This window comes from Lagenorhynchus albirostris, chromosome 18, assembly GCF_949774975.1.
Source record: "Lagenorhynchus albirostris chromosome 18, mLagAlb1.1, whole genome shotgun sequence".
NCBI lineage: Eukaryota > Metazoa > Chordata > Mammalia > Artiodactyla > Delphinidae > Lagenorhynchus > Lagenorhynchus albirostris.
Genome location: NC_083112.1, coordinates 19,140,205 through 19,168,190, shown reverse-complemented (window position 1 = coordinate 19,168,190; position 27,986 = coordinate 19,140,205). Strand labels below are relative to the sequence as shown.

Here is a 27,986-nt window from a genome sequence, read left to right as displayed (position 1 = left end):
AGTTTTTGGCTAAATTCACAAAATCATTTATCCCATAGAAACAATATGTAAAATTTGGAAATCCCCACAATTTATTTGTAATATTCTGAACCACCACTTGGGTATCATTTGTATCAGTTACAGTCAATGAAAAAAAGAAACATTTATGAGTCAGTCTCCATACACATTAGTTGTTAGAAACAAAATGTAAATTGGATTGTTCACTACCATTTTTTCTTTATGTCATCTATCATAAACAGGCAGAAAACAGACCACGTACTACTCCCAAAGCATCCTATTCTTATATCTAGTTCAAGGATAAAATACCAAAAAAATTTTTTTTCTAGTTTACAAGATAAATTCTTGGATTGATAGTCTCATTCATTTATACATTACCATTACCTCCATGCTTAATGACTATTATAATGAACTCTTCCACCCACCCTCCCCTGGGCAAAGGCAAACTAAAGGGTAAAATGAAGCTAACCTAGTATATGCATCCTCCACCGTAACACAGCATTTAAGAGTATGGAGTCAGAGAGATCTAGGTTTATGTTCCCTCTCTCAACTTTTACCTCTTGGGCAAGGTAGGTATTCATTTAAAATTATGGTTTTGTCTGTAAAAATAGAATAACGGTACTGACCTCATATAACTGTGATGAAGATTGAGATAATACACATGAAGTGCAAAGTACAGGGCCTGGTGCACTAGTACTTAATAACTGTTAGTTGCCACTATCTAAATCATAAAATTTAGTCTTTTTATAGTCCCTGTGTTCACTGTCTTTTGGAAATCTAATCTAGAGAGGAGCCAGCAATGTCTGGTCCATATGAGAATCAAACTCAAGTCTTCCTGCAATACCACCACATAACAATTACATTAGTTAGTATTTAGTGAAATAACTGAGCAAATAATAACAAATAAATTGTCTCTTTGAAATAGTAGCCAAGAACAAGAAAGGAAAAACTAGAGTCCTTAACATATATCTATATCTATTTACATATAAATCCCATCTAGTTTAGGATGGAAGACTAAATAAATGTAAATTTTAATCAATATATAAAATTGGTATATACTTTTACTGATTTCAAAAATTATTTCTAAAACTGAAGTAGAGATTTAGACTATTAACAAATGAAAACTTAGGACAGGATAAAAGTAAAACTTCCCATTTCTATTAATTCAAACTTGTGAAATCTTCAAATAATGAAAATATGGCTCAAAAGTAATGCAGACTATCGGAAAACAATAATTAAAAAGGGAGGGACTTCCCAGTGGTCCAGTGGTAAAGAATCCGCCTTCTTCTTGGTCAGGGAACTGAGATCCCACATCTCAGTTGCCACGGGGCAACTAAGCCCACGTGCCGTAACTACTGAGCTCGTGCACCTCAATGAGAGAGCCCTCGTGCTGCAACTACAGAGCCCACTCACTCTCGAGCCCACATGCCACAACTAGAGAGAAGCCCGCATGCCACAACGAAAAGATCCTGCGTGCCGCAACTAAGACAAGATGCAGCCAAATAAATAAATAAAATAAACGAATAAAATAAATAAACATTAAAAAAAAAGGGAATGACATGGTCTTTCATCTAACCAAAGTGACAAGGGGTCACTTTTAGACTTGGAAATTCAAGTTTTCTACCACTTCAAAATTGTAATAGATTTATTTTTCAGAAATAGAGTAAATAGTATCCTTTTTTACATTAAGAAACAGCCTCTATCAACTTACCAGTATCTGTTCCGCTTCCTTTAGCTGTTTTTGTAGTTGCTGAATATCACTGTCTCTTTTTTCTACTTCTTTTTCTAAAACTTGCATTTCATGATGGATTTTTCCCTGATTAAGTGCCAATTTCATTAGTTCTTGAAATTCCCCATCTCTATGAATTAACAACTCCAGGACCTGTCAGATAATAGGTGATTAAAGCAGACAACAGAATACTGAAGAACTACATTCCAGTGAAACAAAGAATCCACATGTGAATTGGCTAGTCCATAAAGTCTTAACACCTTCAAAGTACTGTTTACTAATCATTGTTAAAAATAGCCTACCTATGATTATTTTAGAAGAGATTAATATCAAGGTTTTCTGCTTTTTCTAATTATATGCTATTCTTTCACACAAAATAAAACAAACCTTTCAGAACTAGCAATATGCCAAAATGAGCAGGTTTATTCATTTCTCAGGGAAGGTAAAATTTGAGATGATTTTATTAGTTGACACCAGGAACTGAACAGACATTTCTCCAAACATATACAAGCGGCCAAAAATACATGAGAAGGTATTCAACTTCACTAATCACCAGGGAAGTGCAAATCAACACAACTGGATATGACCCTGCACCAGCTAGAACAGCTATAATCAGAAAGACAAAAGATAACAAATGTTGGTGAGAATGTGGAGACAAAGGGAACCCTTAGAATCTGAATTGGTGCAACTACTGTGGAAAACATTCCATTAAGTGTGGAGGTTACTTAAAAAGTTAAAATTAGAACTACCATATGATCCAGCAATTCTACTTCTGAGTATTTATCCAAAGGAAATGAGATCACTATTTTCGAAAAGATATCTGCACTCGTATGTTCACTGTAGCATTATTCACAATAGCCAAGACAAGGAAGTAATCTAAGTGTCCATGAATGGATGAATGGATAAAGAAAACGTGATGTAAATCTATACACATGCACACACACACAAAGGAATATCATTCAGCCACAAAAAAAGAAGGAAATCTTGGCATCTGGGATAACATGGATGGACCTTAAGAACACTGCATTAAAGGAAATAAGTCAGACAGAAAAAGACAAACACCATATGATCTCAGTTATATGTGGAATGTAAAAAGAGCCAAACACATAGAAAAAGAGCTCAGATTGGTGGCTGCCAGGGGGAAGGCAGCAAAATGGGTAAAGGTGGTCAAAAGGTACAAACTCCAGGCTATAAGATAAATAAGTTCTGGAAATATAACGTACACCATGGTGACTATAATTAAGAATACAGTACTGCAAATTTGAAAATAGCTAAGAGAATAAATCTCAGCAACTTCAAAAAGTTCTTAAAAAATGTGCAGGAGCTTCCCTGGTGGCGCAATGGTTGAGAGTCTGCCTGCCGATGCAGGGGACACGGGTTGGGGACACGGGTTCGTGCCCCGGTCTGGGAAGATCCCACATGCCGCGGAGTGGCTGGGCCCGTGAGCCATGGCCGCTGAGCCTGCGCGTCCAGAGCCTGTGCTCCACAACGGGAGAGGCCACAACAGTGGGAGGCCCGCAAAAAAAAAAAAAAAAAAATGTGCAGAGGAACTGAACAGACATTTTTCCAAAGACATACAAATGGTCAACAGGTACATGAAAAGGTGCCACTTTCCCTGCAATTTTCTTAGAAGTTTTTATCATAAGAAGAGAAAGGACTTCCCTGGTGGTACAGTGGTTAAGAATCCGCCTGCCAATGCAGGGGACACAGGTTCGAGCCCTGCTCTGGGAAGATCCCATATGCTGCAGAGCAACTAAGCCCGTGCGCCACAACTACTGAAGCCCATGTGCTCCACAACAAGAAAAGGCTGCGCACCGCAACAAAGAGTAACCCCTGCTCACTACAACTAGAGAAAGACCATGTGCAGCAACAAAAACCCAATGCAGCCCAAAATAAATAAATAAATAGATAGATAGATAAATAAAATTTGTTTAAGGAAAAAAAAAATAAAAGAAAACTGGGCACTTCCCTGGTGGTCCAGTGGTTAAAACTCCACACTTCCACTGCAGGAGGCGTGGGTTCCATCCCTGCTTGGGGAACTAAGATCCCACATGCCGCGTGGCAAAAAAACAAACAAACAAACAAACTTAACCATGTGAGGTGATGGATGTTAACTAAACTTACTGTGGTAATCATTTTGCATTATGTACCTATATCAAATTGTTATGATATACATCTTAAACTAATACAATATTACATGTCGGGCTTCCCTGGTGGCACAGTGGTTGAGAGTCCACCTGCCGACGCAGGGGACACAGGTTCGTGCCCCGGTCCAGGAAGATCCCACATACCGCGGAGCGGCTGTGCCTGTGAGCCATGGCCGCTGAGCCTGCGCGTCCGGAGCCTGTGCTCCGCAACGGGAGAGGCCACAACAGTGAGAGGCCCGCGTACCGCAAAAAAAACAAAAAAACAAACAAAAAAAAACAATATTACATGTCAATTATACCTTACCTAAATGATGAAAAAAACTCAATTTAAAAACTGCAATTAATAATTTAATAGAATCTGATCTTCCTGTTCTCACACAAAGTAAATATAAATAGGAAATTGTAGAAATGATGGGAGGTTTTTTTGTGTTTAATTCAAAAAGAAACCACTTACCTGGTTTTCCTCTCCAGACTGTAACAACTTTTGGTTTCTAGAAATCGCCAGCATTTCTATAAGTTCTCTATAAAACAAAACCAAAGTTTGCAAAGTAAATACAATAGAGGCTCTACCTGATCTCCACCTGACTTGCTGGATTCACAGTACCCACAGCAAGCTGAGTACTCAGAGCTATTGCCCCACAGGCCACTTTGACTGTGGACTTCAGCTCTCACTGGCACAGTACATTCTCACCAAGACTCAGCTGTGTTCATTACCAGGCCCATTTATTCAAACTTTACTATTACTATAATTGTATAAATTGAGTATATAAATACAAATGAAGTATGACTGTGAATAGGAAAAACTGTTTCTATAAAAACCTAAGCTTGGAAACACTTAACAGAGGTTTGTAAGGAATAACTATGGAACCAGGAGAAGTAAAGTCATAAAAACTCAGCAAGAGCCTGCCCTAAGTCTGCTTGATGAGTGTCCAAGTGCTCATTTCACTTTAAAGAAACCAAAGTAGAAAATGCAGACAATGCATTATGCGTGGTTTATGCAAGAAAAACTCCTACATAAGGGGTCTACAGGCCAAATGCAGCCCATCTGTGGTTTTTGTAAATAACTTTTCTTTGATGATAGCCACTCCCCTTCATTTACATATTGCCTGAGGCTGCTTTGCCACTACAATGGCAGAACTGAGTAGTTGTGACACAAAACTTCTCACCTGCAAATTTTTAAATTAACCAAACAGGTATCAGCTAAGAGGGATACTTACACATAATAAATCATACATTTCTAGAATGCTCATTTGTTAAATATGCTAATTTTCTACATGAAAAACAGTAGAATGATTGGGGAAAAATGTGTAGCAGGTAATATTCTATATATTAGTTTCAAAACTGTTGATAGATGGGACTTAATTCAGAAATTATCCAGGAGAGGACAGCTTCACAATTAACTACCTGACACTACTAGTCAGCCCAGGGTTTGTACCTTCTCACTGGCTGCCATGCTATTTTTACCTTCATAGTTCCACCTTCCACTCACTAGCCTCAGGCTATTTTAGTGGATGGTGCAAATTGGACTCAACCTCCCTCCCATACACCATTATGTATGAATTAATTACCTAATTAATGAAAAAAGTAGATAAGGGAATAAAAAGTCTTCATTCACTCATTCAAATGTTTCTTGAGTGCCTATTACGTGCCAGGCACTTTCTAGATGCTTGGGTTAGTAAAGTGAACAATGGCAATTAAATTCTAATAGAGAAGACAAAAAATATGTAAGTAAAACCAGAGTGACAGGGGTTAGGAAGAAAATAGAGCAGTGTTAAACCAGAGAGGGTCAGTGAGGTAGTTTTGGCTACTTAAACTGGGTGGTCAGGGAAGGTTTCTCTATGGGAATATCTTTGAAGTAAAACATGAATTAAACAAGAGAAGCCAGCCAGGAGATGTGGGAGGAAAGAATGCTTGGTAAAAGACCCAGCTAGCTCACTGGCTCAAAGACGGGTTTGAGGAAATGTGGCCAGAGCACAGCAGGCACCAGGGAGCAGGATACAAAATAAGGACAATGGAGGGAGGGAGGGAGTGAAAGAGAGAGGGAGGGGGCGGGCTGGATTGTGTAGGGCCTTGTAGGTCAGGGTACAGGATTAGTATTTCACTCTTAAGTGCAAAGAGAAGCTACTGGATTATTTTAAACAGGCAAAGGACATGACCTGATTTACATTTTTAAACAACTGCTGAACTATCTGGAGAACAGACTGTAAGAGAGCTAGAAAGGGAATCAAGTTAGGTGGTTTTTGCAGTGTCCCAGGCAAAAGATGACACTGGCTTTGACTACGTCCTAGCCACTAGGATTTAGTAATGGAAATGGGGAAACATGGACAGATTTAGGATATATTTTGGAAGCAGAGCTGACAGGACTTGCTAATGGATTAAACAGACATTTTATGAAAATAGCATGTTATATTAGCCCTTTTCTGCACCCCATTAATGAGATGAAGAGAGTTGAGAACCCCTGGCCTAAATAAAAGCTGGTTTCTGTGGGGAAGGGATGGTGGTAAGGGGTTGGGGGTATGGTGGGAGATGCAGAATGACCCTTTCTTGCCAATCTGGGAGTATAAATCAACAGAAAACCTTACAAGGGCTTACTTTAAGGGAGGGAGGGAGAGGTCTGTAAGATTCAGTGCTCTTCACTAACTGTCTAGGACAAAGTGGAAACCTCTGTCCACTCCAAGGGTGAAGAGAGGCTGAAGGACCCCCTGTCCTCTCTCTCATTATGGGAGTGGGAGGCCCGTAGCGCTACAAAGGAAGCAGCTGTACTCCTGGCATGCCAAATTAGAATCCTCCCACATTTCCACACAAATATAACTTATACAGGGTTAGGTCCTATATTATTTGTGATACTACACTTCAGGTAAACAATTTTCTTTTAAATTAATTTGTTTTTTAAATTTATTTTTGGCTGCACTGGGTCTTCATTGCTGTGCGCGGGCTTTCTCTAGTTGCAGTGCGCGGGCTTCTCATTGCAGTGGCTTCTCTTGTTGCGGAGCTCAGACTCTAGGCGCACGGGCTTCAGTAGTTGTGGCGCACGGGCTTAGTTGCTCCGCGGCATGCAGGATCTTCCCGGACCAGGGCTTGAACCCATGCCCTGCATTGGCAGGCGGATTCTTAACCACTGCGCCACCAGGGAAGCCCCAGGTAAACAATTAATAGGCTGGTGGGGAAACCTCAAGACTCCTATCAATGTGGTTTCTGTTCCACAATGAGTTCTGAGTTACAAACAGGTTAAGAAAAACTTTTTAGACTACAGTCTACCTATAGGTTTCTATTTTTTTAAATTCCTCCAAAGACTACCTGATTCTATCACATCTTACAAAGTATTGGATTGGCCAAAAGGTTCGTTCGGTTTTTTCCGTAGATGGCTCTAGCAGCGCTTAGTGGTCTTTAACTTCATTCAAAAGAACTTGTTAGACTGTACTGTGACAGCTGTCATGTCAGCATGCATTTAAAAAAGCACTTACCAAACCTGGTGAATTTTTGTGTAGCCATTTTAATACTGAAGATGGAAGAAAAAAAGCAACATTTTCAGCACATTATGCTTGATTATTTCAAGAAAGGTAAAAACACAACTGAAATGCAAAAAAAGATTTGTGCAGTGTACAGAGAAGGCGCTGTGACTGATCAAACATGTCAAAAGTGGTTTGTGAAGTTCTGTGCTGGAGATTTCTCGCTGGATGATGCTCCACAGTCAGGCAGACCAGTTGAAGTTGATGGCAATCAAACCGAGACATTAATTGAGAACAATCAACGTTAGACCACGCGGGAGATAGCTGACACACAATATCGAAACCTAGCGCTGAAAATCATTTGCACCATCTTGGTTATGTGAATTGCTTTGATGTTTGGGTTCCACATAAGTTAAGCAAAAAAAACCTTCTTAACCATATTTCCGCATGTGATTCTCTAATGAAACGTCACGAATATGTTCCGTTTTTAAAACAAATTGTGACAGGTGATGAAAAGTGGATACTGTACAATAATGTGGAACGGAGGAGATCATGAGGCAAGTGAAATGAATCACCACCAAGCACACCAAAGGCCGGTCTTCATCCAGAGAAGGTGATGTTGTATATATGGTGGGATTGGAAGGGAGTCCTCTATTATGAGCTCCTTCCAGAAAACCAAACGATTAACTCCAACAAGTACTGCTCCCAATTAGACCAACTGAAAGCACGAAAAGCGTCCAGAATTAGTCAACAGAAAATGCATAATCTTCCATCAGGATACCACAAGACCGCATGTTTCTTTGATGACCAGGCAGAAACTGTTACAGTTTGGCTGGGAAGTTATGATTCCTCTGCGGTATTCACCAGACATTGCACCTTCAGATTTCCATTTATTTCGGTCTTTACAAAATTCTCTTAATGAAAAGAATTTCAATTCCCTGGAAGACTGTAAAAGGCACCTGGAACAGTTCTTTGCTCAAAAAGATAAAAAGTTTTGGGAAGATGGAATTATGAAGTTGCCTGAAAAATGGCAGAAGGTAGTGGAACAAAAGGGTGAATACGTTGTTCAATGAAGTTCTTGGTGAAAATAAAAAATGTGTCTTTCATTTTTACTTAAAAACCTAAGGAACTTTTTGGCCACCCCAATAATATACTAGAAGCCTATATAATCAGGTAAGAGTAAAAAAATATATGCCAAATTTCACAACCACTACTTTCTAAAGTCAAGAGGTTACAATAATGAGGTTTTTTTCATTTTTCATAAAAAAATGCAAAGAGAATAAGTTCATTCATAGGATAATGACAAACTTCACATATCACAGAATCAGTATAAGTATCTATGTGTGACTGGCCACATAATGGGACTTTTTGGAAAGCCAGTCACACTGGAGCAGCCTCATTCTGTGGAGGAGTTCCAATGAGTCTTAGGTGGCAAACCAAAGTGACATCTCTTCCATCACCACCAACAACCATTTCCAGGATTATAAAAGAGAGAAATTCTCACTTGCTTACTGTCACCCAGTCTTTCTTTAGAGATGAACAAATAAAACAATGTGGCTGATACGGCATGAGAAAATCAGAGAAAAAGAAAAACGAACTTCTAAGACAATGGCTATTACCACAGGCAGCAGAGCGCCTCAAGAAAGAAGGCTTTAACCAATCTGTCAACAGATTCAGTGAGGACTACAAATTAATGAGAAATCCAAGTCTTTTTGGCATTCCTGGAGCATGGGAAGCAGAAGAACTACAGCTTCTTTTAGAGGAAGCAAAAGAGAACTCAGCACTTCAGGTGATCATGTACAACGGGAAAGCTGAAGGAGAAAGTTTCAGAAACACCGAGGTTCCTGAGGAAAATTTAAATGATTCAGAATTTCAGTGGATAAATACACTTCATCAAACGGAAAATGCTATACTTGACAATCAAGAATCAAATATAGAGAGGGATAAATTGGTCAAATCTAGATACAAGAGAATTTCAATTTAGTCTCAAATTTAACATAACTGATAAATTACTTAGCTATGCTATCTCAAGCAAAGAGTACATGAATACCAAGTATATGCACTCCTATAGTACCGACAGCATCAGGTAAACACACCATAGATAGACAGCCCAGGAGCCAATCTAGAGGCAAGATCTCAATATTGACTACTGGGCTGTCCAATGTCAGGAGATGTTCTCAAAGACCATTATACTGAATGGGTAGGCTCAGAAACACAGTTCCTGAACTTGGTGGACATGAAATATATACTAGGGTTACTCAGCAAAACAGACAAATTATGTTACAGCAAGTAAAGCTGAGAAAAGAAACGAATTTACTGGACTCCAGAGTAGAAGGGTGAGATGTAACAGTTCTTTGGTTATACTAAGGCAAAGATTTGAAATTCTCAGACTAAGACCTACTCAGAACAAAAGGCAGCATCCATTGCTTCCCAAAGGGGGTGTTACTTCTTCACAAAGTCAACATATTTACAGAAAAATTAATTACCACCATCCATACCATGTGGTTAGTCAAAATGAACAAATAATAAGGATCATTTTAACTCAACTAATTTCACACTCATCAGTGTCATCAAGATTCCTTAGCAAAAATTCTAGAAGTCAATCAAGTATTAGACTTGGGCTTCTGGTGAGAATTCTCCCAAAAGAAGAAAGAGCTCAAGGGAATATTTCAAACAGAACAAGACCCAGAATTCAAGCAAGTGGAAAAAATTGGCTCAAAAAGTAGCAAGGGAGGTATTTTCCAATTAACCATTAGCTGTTCTTAAACTATATGCCAATAAAATGAACAACCTACAAGAAATGGACAAATTCTTAGAAGGGTACAATCTCCCAAGACTGAACCAGGAAGAAGTAGAAAATATGAACAGACCAATCACAAGTACTGAAATTGAAACTGTGATTTTAAAACTCCCAATAAACAGAAGTCCAGGACCAGACGGCTACACAGGCGAATTCTATCAAACATTTAGAGAAGAGTTAACACCTATTCTTCTGAAACTATTTCAAAAAATTGCAGGGCTTCCCTGGTGGCACAATGGTTGAGGGTCCGCCTGCCGATGCAGGGGACGTGGGTTCGTGCCCCGGACTGGGAGGATCCCACATGCCGCAGAGCGGCTGGGCCCGTGAGCCGTGGCCGCTGAGCCTGCGCATCCGGAGCCTGTGCTCTGCAACGGGAGAGGCCACAGCAGTGAGAGGCCCGCGTACCGCAAAAACAAAAAAACAAAACAAACTGCAGAGGAAGTAAAACTCCCAAACTCATTTAATGAAGCCACCGTCACCCTTATACCAAAACCAGACAAAAATACCACAAAAAAAGAAAATTATAGGTCAGTATCACTAATGAACATAGATGCAAAAATCCTCAACAAAATACTAGCAAACCAAATCCAGGATACATTAAAAGGATCATACACCATGATCAGGTGGGATTTATCCCAGGGATGCAAGGATTTTTCAATATCCACAAATCAGTGTGATACACATTAACTTAAAAATTAAAACCATATGATCATCTCAATAGATGCAGAAAAAGCCTTTGACAAAATTCAACACCAATTTATGATAAAAATTCTCCAGAAAGTGGGCATAGAGGGAACCTACCTCAACATAATAAAGACATATGACAAACCCACAGCTAACATCATACTCAAAGGTGAAAAGCTGAAAGCATTTCCTCTAAGATCCGGAACAAGACAAGTATGTCCACTCTCACCACTTTAATTCAACATAGTTTTGGAAGCCCTAACCATGACAATCAGAGAAGAAAAAGAAATAAAATAAGTAAAACTGTCACCGCAGATGACATACTATTCAAAGAAAATCCTAAAGACACTACCAGAAAACTATTAGAGCTCACCAATGATTTCGGTAAAGCTACAGGGTACAAAAATTAATAAACAGAAATCTCTTGCATTTCTATACACTAACAACAAAAGATCAGAAAGAGAAATTAAGGCAACAATCTCATTTAGCATCGCATCAAAAAGAATAAAATACCTAGGAATAAACCTACCTAAGGAGACAAAAGACCTGTACTCTGAAAACTATAAGACGCTGATGAAAGAAATGGGAAGATGACACAGGTGGAAAGATACACCATGTTCTTGGATTGGAAGAATCAATACTGTCAAAATTACTATACTACTCAAGGCAATCTACAGATTCAATGCAATCCCTATCAAATTGCCAATGGCATTTTTTGCAGATCTTTAGAAGAAAAAAATCTTAAAATTTGTATGGAAACACAAAAGACCCCAAACAGCCAAAGCAATGTTGCGAAAGAAAAAGAGCCAGAGGAATCAGACTCCCTGACTTCAGACTATACTATAAAGCTACAGTAATCAAAACAGTATGGTACTGGCACAAAGACACATTTACAGATCAGTGGAACAGGATAGAAAGCCCAGAAATAACCTCATGCACCTATGGTCAGTTAATTACAACAAAGTAGGCAAGAATATACAATGGAGAAAAGACAGTCTCTTCAATAAGTGGTGCTGGAAAAGCTGGACAGCCACATGTAAATGAATGAAATTGGAACACTCTCTAACACCACACACAAAAATAACCTCAAAATGGATTAAAGACCTAAATGTAAGACCAGATACTATAAAACTCTTAGAGGAAAACATAGGCAGAAGACTTTCTAACATAAATAGCAGCAAGATCTTTTTTGATCCACCTCCTATAGTAATGAAAATAAAAACAAAAATAAACAAATGGGACCTAATCAAACTTGAAAGCTTTTGCACAGCAAGGGAAACCTTAAACAAAACGAAAAGAACCCACAGAATGGGAGAAAATATTTGCAAACAATGCGACCAACAAGGGATTAATCTCCAAAATATACAAACAGCTCATGCAGCTCAATATCAAAAAAACAACCCAATCCAAAAATGGGCAGAAAACCTAAATAGACATTTCTGCAAAGAACATATACAGATGGCCAACAGTCGTATGAAAAAATGCTCAACATCGCTGATTATTAGAGAAATGCAAATCAAAACTACAATGAGGTATCACCTCACACCAGTCAGAATGCCATCATCAAAAAGTCTACAAACAATAAATGCTGGAGAGGGTGTGGAGAAAAGGGAACCCTCCTACACTGCTGGTGGGAATGTAAATTGGTACAGCCACTATGGAGAAAAGTATGGAGGTTTCTTAAAAAACTAAAAATAGACCTATCATATGATCCAACAATCCCACTCCTGGGCACATATCCAGAGGAAACCGTAATTCAAAAAGATACATGCACCCCAATGTTCATCGCAGTACTATTTACAATAGCCAAGACATGGAAGCAACCTAAATGTCCATTAAAAGACGAACGGATAAAGAAGATGTGATACATATATACAATAAAATATTACTCAGCCATAAAAAAGAATGAAATAATGCCATTTGTGGCAACATGGATGGACCTAGAGATTATCATACTAAGTGAAGTCAGTCAGACAGAGAAAGACAAATATCATATGATATCACTTATACGTGGAATCTAAAAGAACGATATAAATGAACTTATTTACAAAACAGAAACAGACTCACAGATTTAGAAAACAAACTTAGGGTTACCAAAGGGGACAGGTGGGGGGGAGGGATAAATTAGGGTGTTGGGATCAACATATACACACCACTATATATAATAGATCATCAACAAAGACCTACTGTATAGCACAGGGAGCTCTGTATGTAATAACCTATATGGGAAAAGAATCTGAAAAAGAAAAATCTGTAATAGGGAAGAACCTTTGTATTCTATTACAAGTTAATTACTAAAGAGACGTTGCCTATAAGCTTAAATTATACATGATGGCCCATCTCTGGGAGTCCTGCCTCCGGGTAATGAGCATTAAGCTAAAACACCTTTGCTGAGCTCATGTGAAACATCTTGACCAGGCCCACCTGTGAAAGACTGCAGGGAGGAAGAAATGAACACATCCCCGCAGGAGGCTGACCTAAATTTTTGACTTTAGCCCCTCCCCTTTTAGTATAAAAGAAGCCTGAATTCTAACTCAGGCAAGATGGTTCTTCGGGGCATGAGTCCAGCATCCTCCCGGTTTGCTGGCTTTCTGAATAAAGTCTCTATTCCCTGCCCCAACACCTCATCTCTTGATTTATTAGCCTGTCATGTGGTTAGCAGTAGGAGCCTGGACTTGGTTACAGATGTATATGTATAACTGCATCACTTTGCTGTACACCTGAAACTAAGACAACATTGTAAACCAACTTTACTCCAATATAAAATAAATATTAAAAAAAAATAATAAAATAAATTAAAAAAAGAAAGTTTAAAAAATAAAACAGTATTAATTTAAAAATAATGCTGTTGGAAAAATGGCACCAACAGACTTGCTTGACACAGGGTTGCCACAAAGCTTCAATCTGTAAAAAAAAAAATCTGCAAAGTGCAATAAAGTGGAATAAAACAAGGTATGCCTATATATAAGACTTATTCAAAAACGTCAAAGAATGTTGACTACAGAAAAGGTGACACTTGAACTGGATTCTGGAGGGTAAATGAATGATTCATCAAGTTGGAGGTGGAGTAAAAACGGTACTGAAGATGAGGAAGCTAGCCAGCTTGAGAATGGGGAGCATTCACCGAGGCTGGAATAAAGGGTATGGGAGGGCAGAGGGATGCGGCAGTAAGTAAGGACAACAAGATGGATTAACAGGGGTGGAGAATGGCTTTACTGCACGATAAGCTAAAGAGTTTGAACTTTACTTCACTGGGCAATGGGAAGCTACCAAATATTCTAAAGCAGAAAAGTAATACCAGAGGCTTTTTTAAAAAGATAGCTCTGCTCTCAGGTAATATAGAAGGATAAAATGCAGAAGCATTAAGGCAAGTGAAACTGTTGGAAAGCTGCATTAAGAATTAATTATAACAGTGGGGATGGGAACATTTTAGGAGTAAGAACCAGAACAATTTTAACATCCAAGTGAATGCATTGGAGCTAAGGAACGCTTCAATCTGACAGATTACCATGAAAAATGGCAGAATAAGGAGGAGGACATCCAATTTCATCTCCTACCTCTGCCACACACACTGCACTCCAGCCACCCCAAACTGGTAATTCCAGCACCAAGTCGTGCGTGCTCCTGTTCCAGGCCTTTGCACATGCTGTTCCAGGCACATGCCGCCTAATAGGTCTGCGGGACTCATTCGCCCCATACAGTCCTTTCTCCAGGAAGCCTGCCCTAACTACCTATCAAAACAAGCTCCGTGCCACAGTCACTGTTGACATGTAAGTCTCTCCCCCTTGACACTGGGCTCCTTCTCGTCGACATCCAGCCTCCCCCGCAAGACCTCTCCCAGCGCGCAGCACCCAGGGGAGTTCCTGACATGTCTGTCGAGTGTCGGTGGACGAAGGGACTCACACCCAGCGACCTCTAAGGTTCGCTACGATTGTGACAGTCAGGGGTTCCAGAGTCACTGTCAGTATTAAAATGTCCTCTAAAGGGGGAATATGCCGTCCGAGCCCCTGAGGGTTGCAGGCCCACGTCCCGACCTTCGTGCACTGTCCTTGGGAGCGTGCGCCGCAGCCCCGAGCGTGGCCCTCCCCACCAAGCCCAAGACAGGCCGGTGGTCCCGAGTCAGACCTCCCTGCCCAGCCCCAGCCAGGCCCTCAGGCCGACGGCCTCACCTCGACAAGACCTCCAGATCCTCCAGCGCAGACAGCAGCCTCTCACGCGTACTGTTACCGCCTGCAGCTCCCGAGCCGCCGCCCGGCCGCTCCTTCTCCTTCTCGCCACTAGAAGACGCCGCCATTCTCCGCAACGGCCCAGCGTGCGCGCAGCTACGCGCAGGCGTGGAGAGGCGGGCTCGGCAAGCGGAAGGAAGGGTCACCGAGGCGGGGGACGAGAGGCGGGCGGGAGCGCCCCCTGTGCTCCTGGAGGTGCCCTGCGAGCTCCAGCGCCATCTGCTGGGCAGCGAGGGCTTCTCGGGTCTAACCCTTGGAGCGAGAGCCAAACCGAGAACAGGGAGGGGTTCCATCGCGGTCAGGGTCTCCTAAGCCTTAGGTTATTCAGCTGGAATGGGAAGCTTCTGCTCAACGGATTTCAACCATTTGAGGGAATTACATAATGGCCTGCCTCTTGTGTCGTTTCTTCGTAAAATAGGCCGGGGTCTCCTCATATTAACCTCTCTTTAGTCTGCATTCCCATAACACTGTTCCTACCCTCCTGCTTGGGCTCTCAGGGAGGCAGTAAGCACTTTGGGACAGGAACCGAAATCCATCTTATTTTCTTATTGTGGTAAAATACACTTAGCATAAAATGGACCATGTTAACCGTGTTTAAGTGTACAGTTCAGAGGCATGAAGTACTTTCATACTGTGCGCTACCATCACCACCTCCTTCCCCATAGCTCTTTTCATCTTGCAAAACTGAAACTCTGTATCCGTTCATCAACAATTTCCCATTCTTCCCTCCCTCCTTGCTTAGCCATTCATCTGTCAGGGACACTTGGCTTGCTTCCACAATTTCGTACTCCATCTTTATAATCATACATCCCCCAACAAACTGTTTTGTTCATTGCTCAAGATGACCAGCGAACTGAATCCATCAATATAGTATGAAAATGGTTGTTGAAAATAGTTTAAATAATTGATGTAGCACACATTCCAAATCAACCAAAAATGTACCTTAGCCCACTTTTCTGGGGGAGAATAATGCAGTAGGAGACCTTCCTTACTAGGAAAACTCGAAGTTAAACAGCACTGGCAGTGGGAGCTCTGTATCTGGCCCAAGTTGCTGTCACAGAAGGTGAGCTGGAAAGTTGTCACCTACAGACAACAGCTGGGAGTGAGGCAGGAGTACCTGTGGTCCCCTCATTCCAGTCCTGTCCTCTGCTCTGTCCTTCTGAACGTGCCAAACCTGACTCCTGCTGGACACCCAGAGCTGAGGATTTCCTTGGGACTCATGCTAAATAAATTCATTCATGGTAACTGCCGAATAATAATAATAATCCAGAATGCCACTTTATTCTCTTACAATGAGCACAATTATACTCATAGACAAACCCACACAGGAAGCCATAAATTATCACCAGAATGTCGCTTGATAAACTTGGCAGAACAAATGAACATAAATAAAAACTTAATTGATGCAATCATATGGATTTGCACCTCCATAGTGTAGCGATATGTGCGTTAAAGAGATTGGCATATTTGTGTTCATAAGTCAGCGTGCCTCCTTCCCTAGACAGTGCAAGAGACTCGTGGACACCTTTTATTTTCCAACCACCCTCCACTTCTGCTCTGGGCTAACCCCTTCTTTTAATACAGTCAATTCTCAGGCAATGGACTAAATTAGATTTAAGCTTTCTTAATTACAATTGCATTCTAAGCATGCCTCCCAGTAGCTCTAGTCAATAATTTCTTATGTTAAGTTTCCAACGGGCTAAACTCCTGCAGCCTGTGTGGGTTTTGTTTACTCAACTCTTACAGGTTTGTCTTGGGTCAGGATTCCGGTGGGGGGAGAGAGGTCATATTAGCGTAGCTTCCACATAAAAGTTCTGGGAGGGTTCTAATTAGTTAAAAATGACCAATTATAAGTCCTACTTTACAGATAATGAGGGTTAATATGTGGACAGTATATGTGTGTTGTGAACTCCATACCCCTCAGATTTGTGCAAATTCACATGCACACTGAACAGTCTCTATAGACTGATAAGTAACGGCACTTCCTACTGATACACTCTTTTGCAAACTGTGCAGACCTAAGCGTGAGAAACAAAATATGAGTTATTTTATAATATATTATACAGCTGAGCCTTGAGCAACGTGAGAGTTAAGGGTGCCAATCGGAATACTGCTATCTTTGCCTCAAAAACAAAGAAATGGTTAAATGACTCACCCAAGGCAGAAAGCTGAAATAAGATTGGACAGAATCAGGACTCAAACCCTAGTTCTTTTGATTCTATATATTGTGATCTGTAATCAAACACAAGCTTTTCCCCACACTTAGTTAATTTAAAGATCTGTAAAATGAAAATGCAGTTTCTATATTTGTTGGAAGACTTCCACATATAAGTGGGCCCCCGCAGTTCAAATCTGTGTTGTTCAAGGGTCAACTGTAATTAAATATGAATACTTTATATATTTGTATTGTTATGATAACTGAATTCATGGTAACTTTGAGTGCAAAAGATTTTCTCAATCTATAGAATCGAAAAGGGTAAGTACCACCTTCTTATGAATATTTATGTATGCAACCTCAAGGTGCTGTTCTAAGTATGTTTAAAAAATGAACTCCTTTACTTTTCATAAAACTCCCAGAGATGGGGCTTCCCTGGTGGTGCAGTGGTTAAGAATCGGCCTGCCAATGCAGGGGACACGTGTTCAAGCCCTGGTCTGGGAAGATCACACATGCTGCAGAGCAACTAAGCCCATGCGCCACAGCTTCTGAGCCTGCGCCCTAGAGCCCGTGAGCCACAACTGCTGAGCCTGTGTGCCACAACTACTGAAACCCCCACGCCTAGAGCCCGTGCTCCGCAACAAGAAAAGCCACTGCAATGAGAAGCCTTGCACCGCAACGAAGAGTAGCCCCCACTCACCCCAGTCAGAGAAAGCCCGCGCACAGCAAAAAAGACCCAACGCCGACAAAAATAAAATAAAATAAAAAATAAATTAAAAAAACAAAGCAACCTCCCAGAGGTGAGCACTGTAATTATCTCCATGCTACAGATAATGAAGCTGGAGGCGGAGAAGTGGAGAGGCTCGCCCCAGGCCACACAGCTGGTCAGTGGCACAGCTGGGATCTGAACCCAGGGACCGGCTCCAACGTCTGTGCTCTTAGCCTCTGGTTGTCCTGCCTCTTTTTACAGCAAGAGTTGCCTTCATGTACAGAAAATGGGTTGGGCACCTCTTGTCTAAAACACAAGCACCGTCAAACACACAGTTCAGAGATTTGAGCAAAAAGCAGCTACAACCTTTGGTGGACGTTTGAGTGAGAACAAGAAACTAATCAGGCTGCCCCTGAGTCAACAGAGGTGGCTGCATACATTACATGTCTTTTTAAAATCATTTTTTATTTTTATCAATGTATATACTTTTTTATATAATGCATGATTAAAAAGTCAAACAGCCCTGAAAAGCTCACAAAAACAGAGTTTTCAGTCACCACCTCCCCAACTCCCACATCCTGTCACATCCCTCACCCTAGTGGCAACCACTCTCAACATCTTTAATTGGTCCTTCTACTATAAAATCCAAGTTTTTGTTAAATCGATAGTCAGTGCTTACATTACTACACTATTATTTACATGTAACTAGGAATTATCATTTGTTTGAGATACCTAACAGATATCTCTGTAGAGGTTTTTAAAAAAACAGAATAGAACAGAACATTTCATCAAAGTGCATATCACTACTTTGTGGACACTTTTTTCGGTTGTATATTTATGTATGTGGCTACTAGGTCAAACACAGAATATATTTTTTACTGTGGATTGAAAAAGTTTGCAAGCATTGGAGGGTAAGGATGATACCAACCCTAGGTCTTAGAAAAACAACACCTTCTACCTGAAGGTCCCCAAAGGGAAAGTTTGTGTAACTTATGTGTTCCAGGGGCAGAAAGTCAAAGCAAACATGTACAAATAAAGTGGTGTGTTGAGATGATCATCTATGATGCACTGTATAGATGGAGGGTGTCGTTATGGGCTCCAAACTATTTGCTCTCAAGATTCATATGTCAAAGCCTTATCCCCCAGTACCTCAGAATGCCACTGTATTTGAAGGTAGGGCCTTTAAAGAGGTAATTAAGTTAAAGTGAAGCTGTTAGGGTGAGCTGACTGGTGTCCTTATAGGAAGAGGAAATTTGGACATACTGAGAGACCAGGGATGTGTAGGCACAGAGGAAAGATGGTGTGAGGACCCAGCAGGAAGGCGGCCGTCTGCAAGCCAAGGGAAGGCTGCAGGAGAAACCAACCTTGCTGACACCTTAATCTTGGACTTCCAGCTTCCATAACTGTGAGAAAATATTCTACTGTTTAAGCAAAACCCAGTTTGCGGTATTTTCCACCCCCTACTCATCCTGCTCATCATACCTGCTGCTATTTTTCCTATTTAAAAATTCTTCTCTTGACACCGCTTCCCACTCCAGCAACTGCTTTCCTTCTTTGCTCCCCTGTGCAGCAAAGAGTTCAGACTATTTTGTTACCAAGTCCATTCCTTCCTTGTGTCAATTTCAGTTAGCTTTTCACCCTTACTTCCCCACCGAAACGCAGCTCGTAAAGGTCACCGGAGACCTCCGTGCTGCCTAATGTTAACGGTCAGTGCTCGCTGTGTTTGATCTCTCAGCAGCCCTGGACACAGTCCATCACCCCTTCTCCTCGATAACGCTTTCTTCACTTGATTTCTAAGATGCCAGACCCTCTTCATTCTTCTGCTTCCTCCCTGGTCTCTCTTCTCCATCACTCCGGCTGCTTCCTCCCGGTTCCTCCTGACCTCTACACACAAGAGTGTTTTCGGGCCACTGCTAGGCCCTCATCTCTATCGGCACTCACGTCTGATCACCTCATTCAGTCCAGTGGCTTTAAATGCTACCCGTAAACCGACTCCCAAACTTTTATTTCCTGCCCAGACCTGTCCTCTGAACTCAGACTTGTATTGCAGCTCCCCCTAGATACCTCTACCTGGGTGTCTGAAAGACATAAGCAAAGCAGAGCTCCTGTTCTACGCCCCTCACCGTCCCACCCAAAGCACCTGCAGCCTCCCTCGACTCAGTTGATGGTAATTTCTTCATTTCCGTTGTCCAGGCAAAAAACTTGGGGTTATCCTCGACTCCGCTCCTTGTTTCTCATACGCCGCAGCCGATCCATCAGGAAATCAAGGTGGTTCTGCCTCCAGAACGTGCCCAGAACTTTTCCACTCCTCACCTTTCCACTTCTAATTGCAGGTCCACATCTCCATCATCTCTCACCGGTGTTTCCTGAAATTGCCTTGTCACCGTTCTCCCGGCTTCTCCCCCGATGTCTGCAGACCATTCTCAGCATGGCGGTCAGAGTGATCCTCTTAAAACTCAAGTTAGGTCATGTTTTTCCTCTGCTCAAAGCTCTGCAGCTGGGACTTCCCTGGCGGTCCAGTGGTTAAGACTCCACGCTTCCACTAGGGGGCGCGGGTTTGATCCCTGGTCCGGGAACTAAGATCCCACGTGCTGCGCCAAAATAACCCACAACTCTGCAGCAGCTCGCCATCCCACTCAGAGTGAAAACCGAACACTGTTAGCTCTGTGGCCCAACGTCATCTGACTTGGCATTACTTCTCTGGCTTTTCTGTCTTCACAGAAGTAATTACTTCTCTGACTTGGCATTACTTCTCTGGCTCTTCTGTCTTCCCTTTGTTCATTCTGCTCTAGCCATTGTGGTCCACAAGCACACCAGGACACTCCTGCCTTAGGGCCCTCACACTGGCCATTCTCCCTGTCTTCACCCGTTGTCCCCCAGCTAGGCCCATGGCTAGCCTCTCACTTCCTGCACAAACGTCACTTTCTCCAGGACCCCCAGCCTGGCCACCCTGTTTACTACTGCAGTCTCACCCCACCTTCCATCGCCTTTACCCTGCTCTACTTTGTTCCCACAGCACTTGTCATCTTCTAACATTCTATATAATTCACTTGATGTGTGCTTTGCCAGTTGTCTCTTCCACTAGAATGTAAGCTCCATGAGGACAGGGTCTCTTGGCCCTTTTGCTCACAGACATAGCCCCAGTGTTAGAATACTGTCTGAAATGGAGTGGACACCAATAACAATTATTGGATTTGTTGTTGTTGACAGAGATGCTGAAATCATCAGACACTGAAAACAAACTGTAGTTGTCTACAATTTTGCTTCTAACTGGTAAAGCCTTACTGTCAATGACTTCTGTCCATATTCTCCTTGAAGAGTCTCAAAAGCAACTCCAAATATTTATAACATCCTCAACCAAAAATGGAATATTCGGCAGCGCAGTGGTGGGTACTGTCCCTGGTACCTTGTAACTCCAGAAATAATGGTTCATTCCAGCTTCCTCTGTTCTGAAGCTCCTTCCCGCAGCCAGTCCCCAAAGTAAGCTTGAAGACTCACATTCCAGGTCAAACCCACAGGGGTGGAGGTGGAGAGTCAGACTCAGGCATTTCTCTCCCAGTGGTCAGGCAGTGAGAAAAGGAAAACAGGCCCACGGCATTGATTAACTCCTTCTTCAAAAAGCAGAAAGCCTTGAGACTGTATCTCAAAGCACAGGCCTCAGAGTCCCTAATCCCAGGTAAAAATAACACTCAACTCAGGAGCAAGCTCTGATGTCAAGAATCACATTTATGGTTTCTGAACCATAAATCACCTCTCAAAAAGCTACTGAGGGGAAGGGGTGGGTTCCCATTAAGTTGCTGGGTTTTAGGGCAGCAACTTCAATTTATATGTATATGTTTCTTTAAAAACTTTATTTAGTTTTTATTTTATGTCAGAGTATAGTTGATTTACAATGTTGTGTTAGCAACTTCAAATTTTAAATCAATTACAAAGCCTCAAAATGTGCCATTTTAACTACTTTTAATAAGCCGAGTTATCTCTGGTCAATCCAGCTGGGGCTGTCCTACATCAAGAGAAGTTTTACAAGCTGAACAAAGCCCCTTATCTTCTTCATCCTCCTGTCCTAGTTACACTGGGAAGCTTTCATCAGAAGAACCTTATCCTCCTCATTCCAAAACACAACACAACAAAAAACTCCCACTGTCCAAAATTCTTCAACATTAATTAAAGTCATTAGCCCTGTGGAAAGTGTGGCAATTTGTCTTTAACTCCCTACATTCTTGTGCCTTGAGAACAAAAAACAGTTTAAGTTAAACATCTCATTCTTTTTAAATATTCATGGTGTGGTTTCAATGCAAAGGTTTTCTGGAATTAACAAACCTTCTAAAAATAAAGTCTCCGGACTCCCCTGGTGGTGCAGTGGTTAAGAATCCACCTGCCAATGCAGGGGACTCGGGGTCGATCCCTGGTCCGGGAAGATCCCACATGCTGCGGAGCAACTAAGCCCGTGCACTACAACTACTGAGCCTGCGCTCTAGAGCCCGTGCACCACAACTACTGAGCCTGTGTGGTGCAACTACTGAAGCCCCTGCACCTAGAGCCCGTGCTCCGCAACAAGAGAAGCCACCGCAACAAGAAGCCTGCACACAGCAACGAAGAGTAAGCCCCACTCACCACAACTAGAGAAAGCCCACGCGCAACAATGAAGACCCAACGTAGTCAAAAATAATAAATCAATAAATTTATTAAAAAATTTACAAAGATTAAGTCTTATCTCCTGCCTGAAGTTCTCCAGGTATCATTGAAAACTTACCACTTCTCAGTAATACCAAAGAAAGGTAGGAATCATCATTGGCCTCCTTTGATAGATTCATTTATTCTTTCAACAGATATTTATTAAGCTCTGTTTATGTGCCAGGGATCACACTAAATGCTGGGCCTGTAGAAGGCAAACAAAACAACACTGGTCAGGGAAGGCTTCCTGGAAGAGGTGAAATCAGAAACTCCTAAGAAGGTAAAAGTTGGCTGGGCTAAGTGTTGGAGATGGGCAGGAAGATAGGCAGGGATGGAGAAAAGGAGAACTAGAGTAAGGAATCAATGTCAGAAAGAGAATGGTTAAAATATCTCAACAACTTCTTGATTCAAATGCATAGTGAATTCAACGGTGGACCTCCATAAAGATATGTCCACAACCCAATGAAGTGAGAGAGTGGCATGGACATATATACACTACCAAATGTAAAATAGATAGCTAGTAGGAAACAGCCGCATAGCACAGGGAGATCAGCTCTGTGCTTTGTGACCACCTAGAGGGGTGGGATAGGGAGGGTGGGAGGGAGACACAAGACGGAGGAGATATGGGGATGTATGTATATGTATAGCTGATTCACTTTGGTATAAAGCAGAAACTAACACACCGTTGTAAAGCAATTATACTCCAATAAAGATGTTATAAATAAATAAATAAATAAATATGTCCACATCCCAGAACCTGTGAATGTGACTTTATTTGGAGAAAGGGTACTTGGAAAATTAAGTAAGTTAAGGGTCTCAAGATAAGATGACTCTGGCTGGGACTTCCCTGGTGGTCCAGTGGTGAAGAATCTGCCTTCCAAAGCAGGGGATGCGGGTTTGATCCCTGGTCAGGGAACTAAGATCCCACATGCCGCGGGGCAACTAAGCCCACCTGCCACAACTATGGAGCCCACACGCCTCAACTAGAGAGCCCGCATGCCACAAACTACAGGGCCCATGCGCTCTGGAACCTGCACACCACAACTACAGGGCCTGCGCACTCTGGAGCCAGCATGCCACACTAGAGAGAAAACCCATACACCACAACTATAGAGAAGCCAGTGTGCCACAGCAAAGAGCCCGCCCACCCGCCGCAGTGAAGGATCCCTCATGCCACAACAAAGATCACGCATGCCTGCAACTAAGACCCAACATAGCCAAAAATAAAATTAATTAAAAAAAAAAAAGATGACCCTGGCTTATCCAAGTGGGCCCTAAACCCAATGATAACAGTCTTTATATGAGACACATAGAGGAGAGACACAGGGAAGAGAAGAAGGCCATGTGAGGACAGAGGCAGAGATGAAAGTTACGCAGCCACAAGCCAAGGAATGCCTGTGGTCAAGGAAAGATACTTCCCTAGGGCCTTCAAGGGGTCAGAGCTCTGCTTATGATTTTGGACTTCTGGCCTCCAAAACTGTGAGAGAATACACTGCTGTTGTTTTTAGCTTCCTGGTTTATGTCAATTTATTATAGCAGCCCTAGGAAACTAATACACGAAGGAAGAAGTCTAGTTTGAATGAATAGACATTCTAAATTAGATTCTAAGGAAATACAATCACATTTCTTCTTATATGTAAAACAAATTGCTAAGTGTTTCTTGGGTGCCTGACTATTAATAAACTAAATGCATTTCTATTAACAGCATCCGTTTGTACATCATGAGCTAAAACCATTAGAAACATGTTGTGGTCACAAGTAGTAGCCCAAGTTATAGAGTAAGAGTCAAAAGAGATCTCAGAGGTCATCTGGTCTAGCCCAACCCCAGCCTCTGATTAATCCCTTTCTGGAAAAGGGAAGCTGGCCACCTCACATGTCAACCAATTCCATTCATATTGAGCCCAAATGTGCTTCAAGATAATTGTCACACATTGGTACCAAACTCTGTCTTCTGAGGTCATAAGCAAAACATTTAACCTGTCTTTCACAGAAAAAAACTATCAAGTTTTTCTTTCTTTCTTTCTGCTCAATGTAACCTATATTCATAGAATTCACAAGGGAAAAAAAGGTTATATTTTCAAATACACATTTCAAAATCTGTCTTAGATTTCAAAATAAAATGTGAATAAGTCTCTTTTCAAAAAGGGGTTAAATATTGTGCTAGACGTGTATATATAGGTGTTATTTTTTCCAGCTTTGTTGAAATATAATTGACATATTATTGTATAAGTTTAAAGTGTAGAACATAGTGATATGGTATATATATAAATTACAAAATGATTACCATAATATTTCATTAACATCTATCACTCAAATTTTTCTTTTAACTGTGATTTGTTGAAGTGTTTTTTCTTATTATAAGAGTAATTATAAAAATAAATTAAAAAAACAAAATAAGCATTCCATCTTAAAAAATTTAGAAAATATAAAGAAAATAAAATCATCTGTTATCCTACCATTAAGAGACACACATTGTTAACATTTTGCTGTATTTCCTTCCCAACTTTTCATTTTCCACACCAACCATCTCTAGTTCCTTCAGCTGTGCCTCATTTGAAAGGATTTCCAGGTCTTTCATCACCCTGATCATCATCTCTTTCTCACATTCTCGTTGGTCCTTCATAATGTGTGGCAACTCATAGTGAAGATGATATGTCCAGAGCTGAGTAAAAGGAGACATTCCTTATGCTCTTGAGAATCACTGCAGTAAAGCTAGAAGATCAGAGCCTTTGTAATATGATAGATTTCAGTTCAAGTTGAGGTATAGTCTCTGTATTTCAGGTTCTCCATCTATAAAATGGGGATAATTATGCTCCTTTGAAATTTTGTTGGAAGGCATAAAAGAATATATATAAAGTGCTTGCTACATGATACGTGAACATATTATTATAAGTTATAACAATAACCAACGTCTATTGAACCACTGTTTAAGCCACTATGGGTACAGTTACTATTCCTTTTCACAAACAAGGACATGAGGCCCAGGAATGGTAGGTAGTCCAGCTCAGCTCACATATCTTGGGAGGTAGCAGTCTGGATTCAGAGGCTGTGTTCTTCACCACTACATTGTGTCTTACAGCAACTAACACTGCAGCTGCTCTACTTCTCCCAATGCATCATAGTGGAAGAGTAACTTTTTTGGAAGTCATGTAGTTTTGCTGATTCATTTTAAGTTTGCAATTTATTTTTTTAAATTCTTAATGGAAAGCAACCAATCCGTGTTTCAATAGGTTGGATAAGCCATAGAATAGATAAACATTAGTATACCCATATAATGGAATACTATTCATCAATAAAAAGGAATGAGCTATCAAACCTTGCAGTGACAAGGAGGAGTCTTAAATGCATTTTGCTAAGTGAAGGAAGCCAGTCTGAGAAGGCTACATATGATTCCATTTACATTACATTCTGAAAAAGGCGAAACTATATAGATGGTAAACAGATCAGTGGTTGCCAGGGGCTCAGGAGGTGGGAGGGTTGAAAAAGTGAAGCACAGAGGGTTTTTTAGGATGGTTAAACTATTCTGTATGATACTGCAATGATGGATACACGACACTATGCATTTGTAAAAACTCATAGAACTGTGCAGCGCAAAGAGTGAACCTTAACATGTGCAAATTTAAAAAAATCATTTGGGAGGTTGGGAGATCCCAGGATGGGATGAAGAATGTGACAAAATATTCTATCTGTAGTATATATGCATGGAACAACCTCACTGAAGGCAGTGAGTGTAAAAGGTACTGACCTAAGTAACTTTCATCCTTAAGACTCAAGGCAAAATAAATGGTATATAAACACCATAGTCTAGGTGATAAAGTTGTTTCTCAAGGTTATACAGGTTAACAATTCTGAAGTCACTATACATGTATATTGGGATTGAACAATTCAGTTAAACAGATGGCAGATGTGGGAACCAGGTTTCTCACTGTTGGAGAAGGTTACAGACAAGCAAGGCTAGAAGGCTAGAATGACCCATGTGGTAATAGATTAGAGTTGGGCACATCCGTATGAACTCATGTTTACTAAATAGAGATACAGATGACTACAAGTAGAAATACTGATATGTGTGTGTGTATACACTGATTAGTAGACTCATATATATCTCCTTGATCTGTCAGCTGAGAGGGCCTAGAAGCAGTGACCCCTGCTGCCTGGTAGCAACAAGCCCACCTAGGGTCTAGCTCCTGGCTCTGGATTTCTAATAACCATTCTTTGTTAAAAGGAAACAGGGGGCTTCCCTGGTGGCTCAGTGGTTAAGAATCCGCCTGCCAATGCAGGGGACACGGGTTCGAGCCCTGGTCCAGGAAGATCCCACATGCCGCGGAGCAGTTAAGCCTGTGCTCCACAACTACTGAGCCCGCGTGCCTAGAGTCCATGCTCTGGAACAAGAGAAGCCACCGCAATGAGAAGCCCGTGCACCGCAGCGAAGAGTAGGTCCCGCTTGCCACAACTAGATAAAGCCCGTGTGCAGCAAGGAAGACGCAACGCAGCCAAAAATAAATAAATTAAGTAAATAAATTAAAAAAAAAAAAAGGAACCAGGGCTCCTTGGAAAAGTGGCTGATTCTAACACTGGGACAGGAAATATACAAGATGAACCTGGAGCATCTTGCAGTGCCGGAAAGTAAGGAGATGCTAAAAAGAAAAGAAAAAAACCTACAATGATGGGAGTATGTCAAAGTGTCATAGGAGCCAAGTGAAAGAGTTCCTTCTAGTGAAAGCTAGAAGTGGAACAATCTGAGTAACAAAATAAGTAACATAGTATTGGATTAGAACCTCGAATATAAAATGGATATCCATGAGTCTACACTGATGTAAATAAATGATTAGATAAATAAATAAATCGGGGAGAATAGACAAATCCCTTGTGCAGAATTCCAAGTTATTTGTGTAGGTCCTGCACCCTCAAGGAGACGGTGTGTGACTCCCCACTCCTTAGGTGTACACTGCTAGCTATAACTTGCTTCCAGAGAGTACAGTATGGAAAGGGGGTAGGGGTAAACTCACAGTGGAGAAACCTGACAAACACTACTTCAGCAGGTGGTCACGGTCAACATCCACAGTCATAAGTCAAGGTGATAGTAAGTATCCTTGATATAATGTGATAAAAATGGCTTTTTACCTCTGATCTTCCTCCAAACCCACAACCTCATGAGACAAATCCCAATTGAAGGACAGTCTACAGAACTGACTCCTCAAAAATATCAAGATCATCAAAGCCAAGGAAAGTCTGAGAAATTATCCCAATCAAGAGGAGCCTAAGGAGCCAGGACAACGAGATGTAAGGTGGTATCCTGGACGGATCCTGGAACAGAAGGAGAACATTAGGCAAAAACTAAGGAAATCTGAAAAAAGTATGGACTTCAGTCAATAATGATGTATCAAAATTGGTTCATTAATAGTGACAAATGTACTAT

General features: G+C 41.2%; 1 protein-coding gene across 3 annotated transcripts in view; it reads right to left on the bottom strand.

The window, feature by feature from the left end:
* The window catches only part of MED4 (mediator complex subunit 4), a 123,266-nt gene that overhangs the window by 5,111 nt on the left and 90,169 nt on the right, over positions 1-27,986 (bottom strand). Inside the window, exons 1-4 of one of the 3 annotated variants that reach the window (XM_060129506.1) lie at positions 14,976-15,108; positions 7,338-7,372; positions 4,328-4,394; positions 1,709-1,879 (exon numbers count right to left, since the gene is read on the bottom strand). In XM_060129506.1, coding sequence (XP_059985489.1) covers positions 1,709-1,879; positions 4,328-4,381 — 225 coding nt within the window. In that variant the 5' untranslated portion in view covers positions 4,382-4,394; positions 7,338-7,372; positions 14,976-15,108. Of the gene's footprint in view, positions 1-1,708; positions 1,880-4,327; positions 4,395-7,337; positions 7,373-14,975; positions 15,118-27,986 lie in introns of those variants that run through there. The other 2 variants (XM_060129504.1, XM_060129505.1) reach the window with 2 other exon arrangements.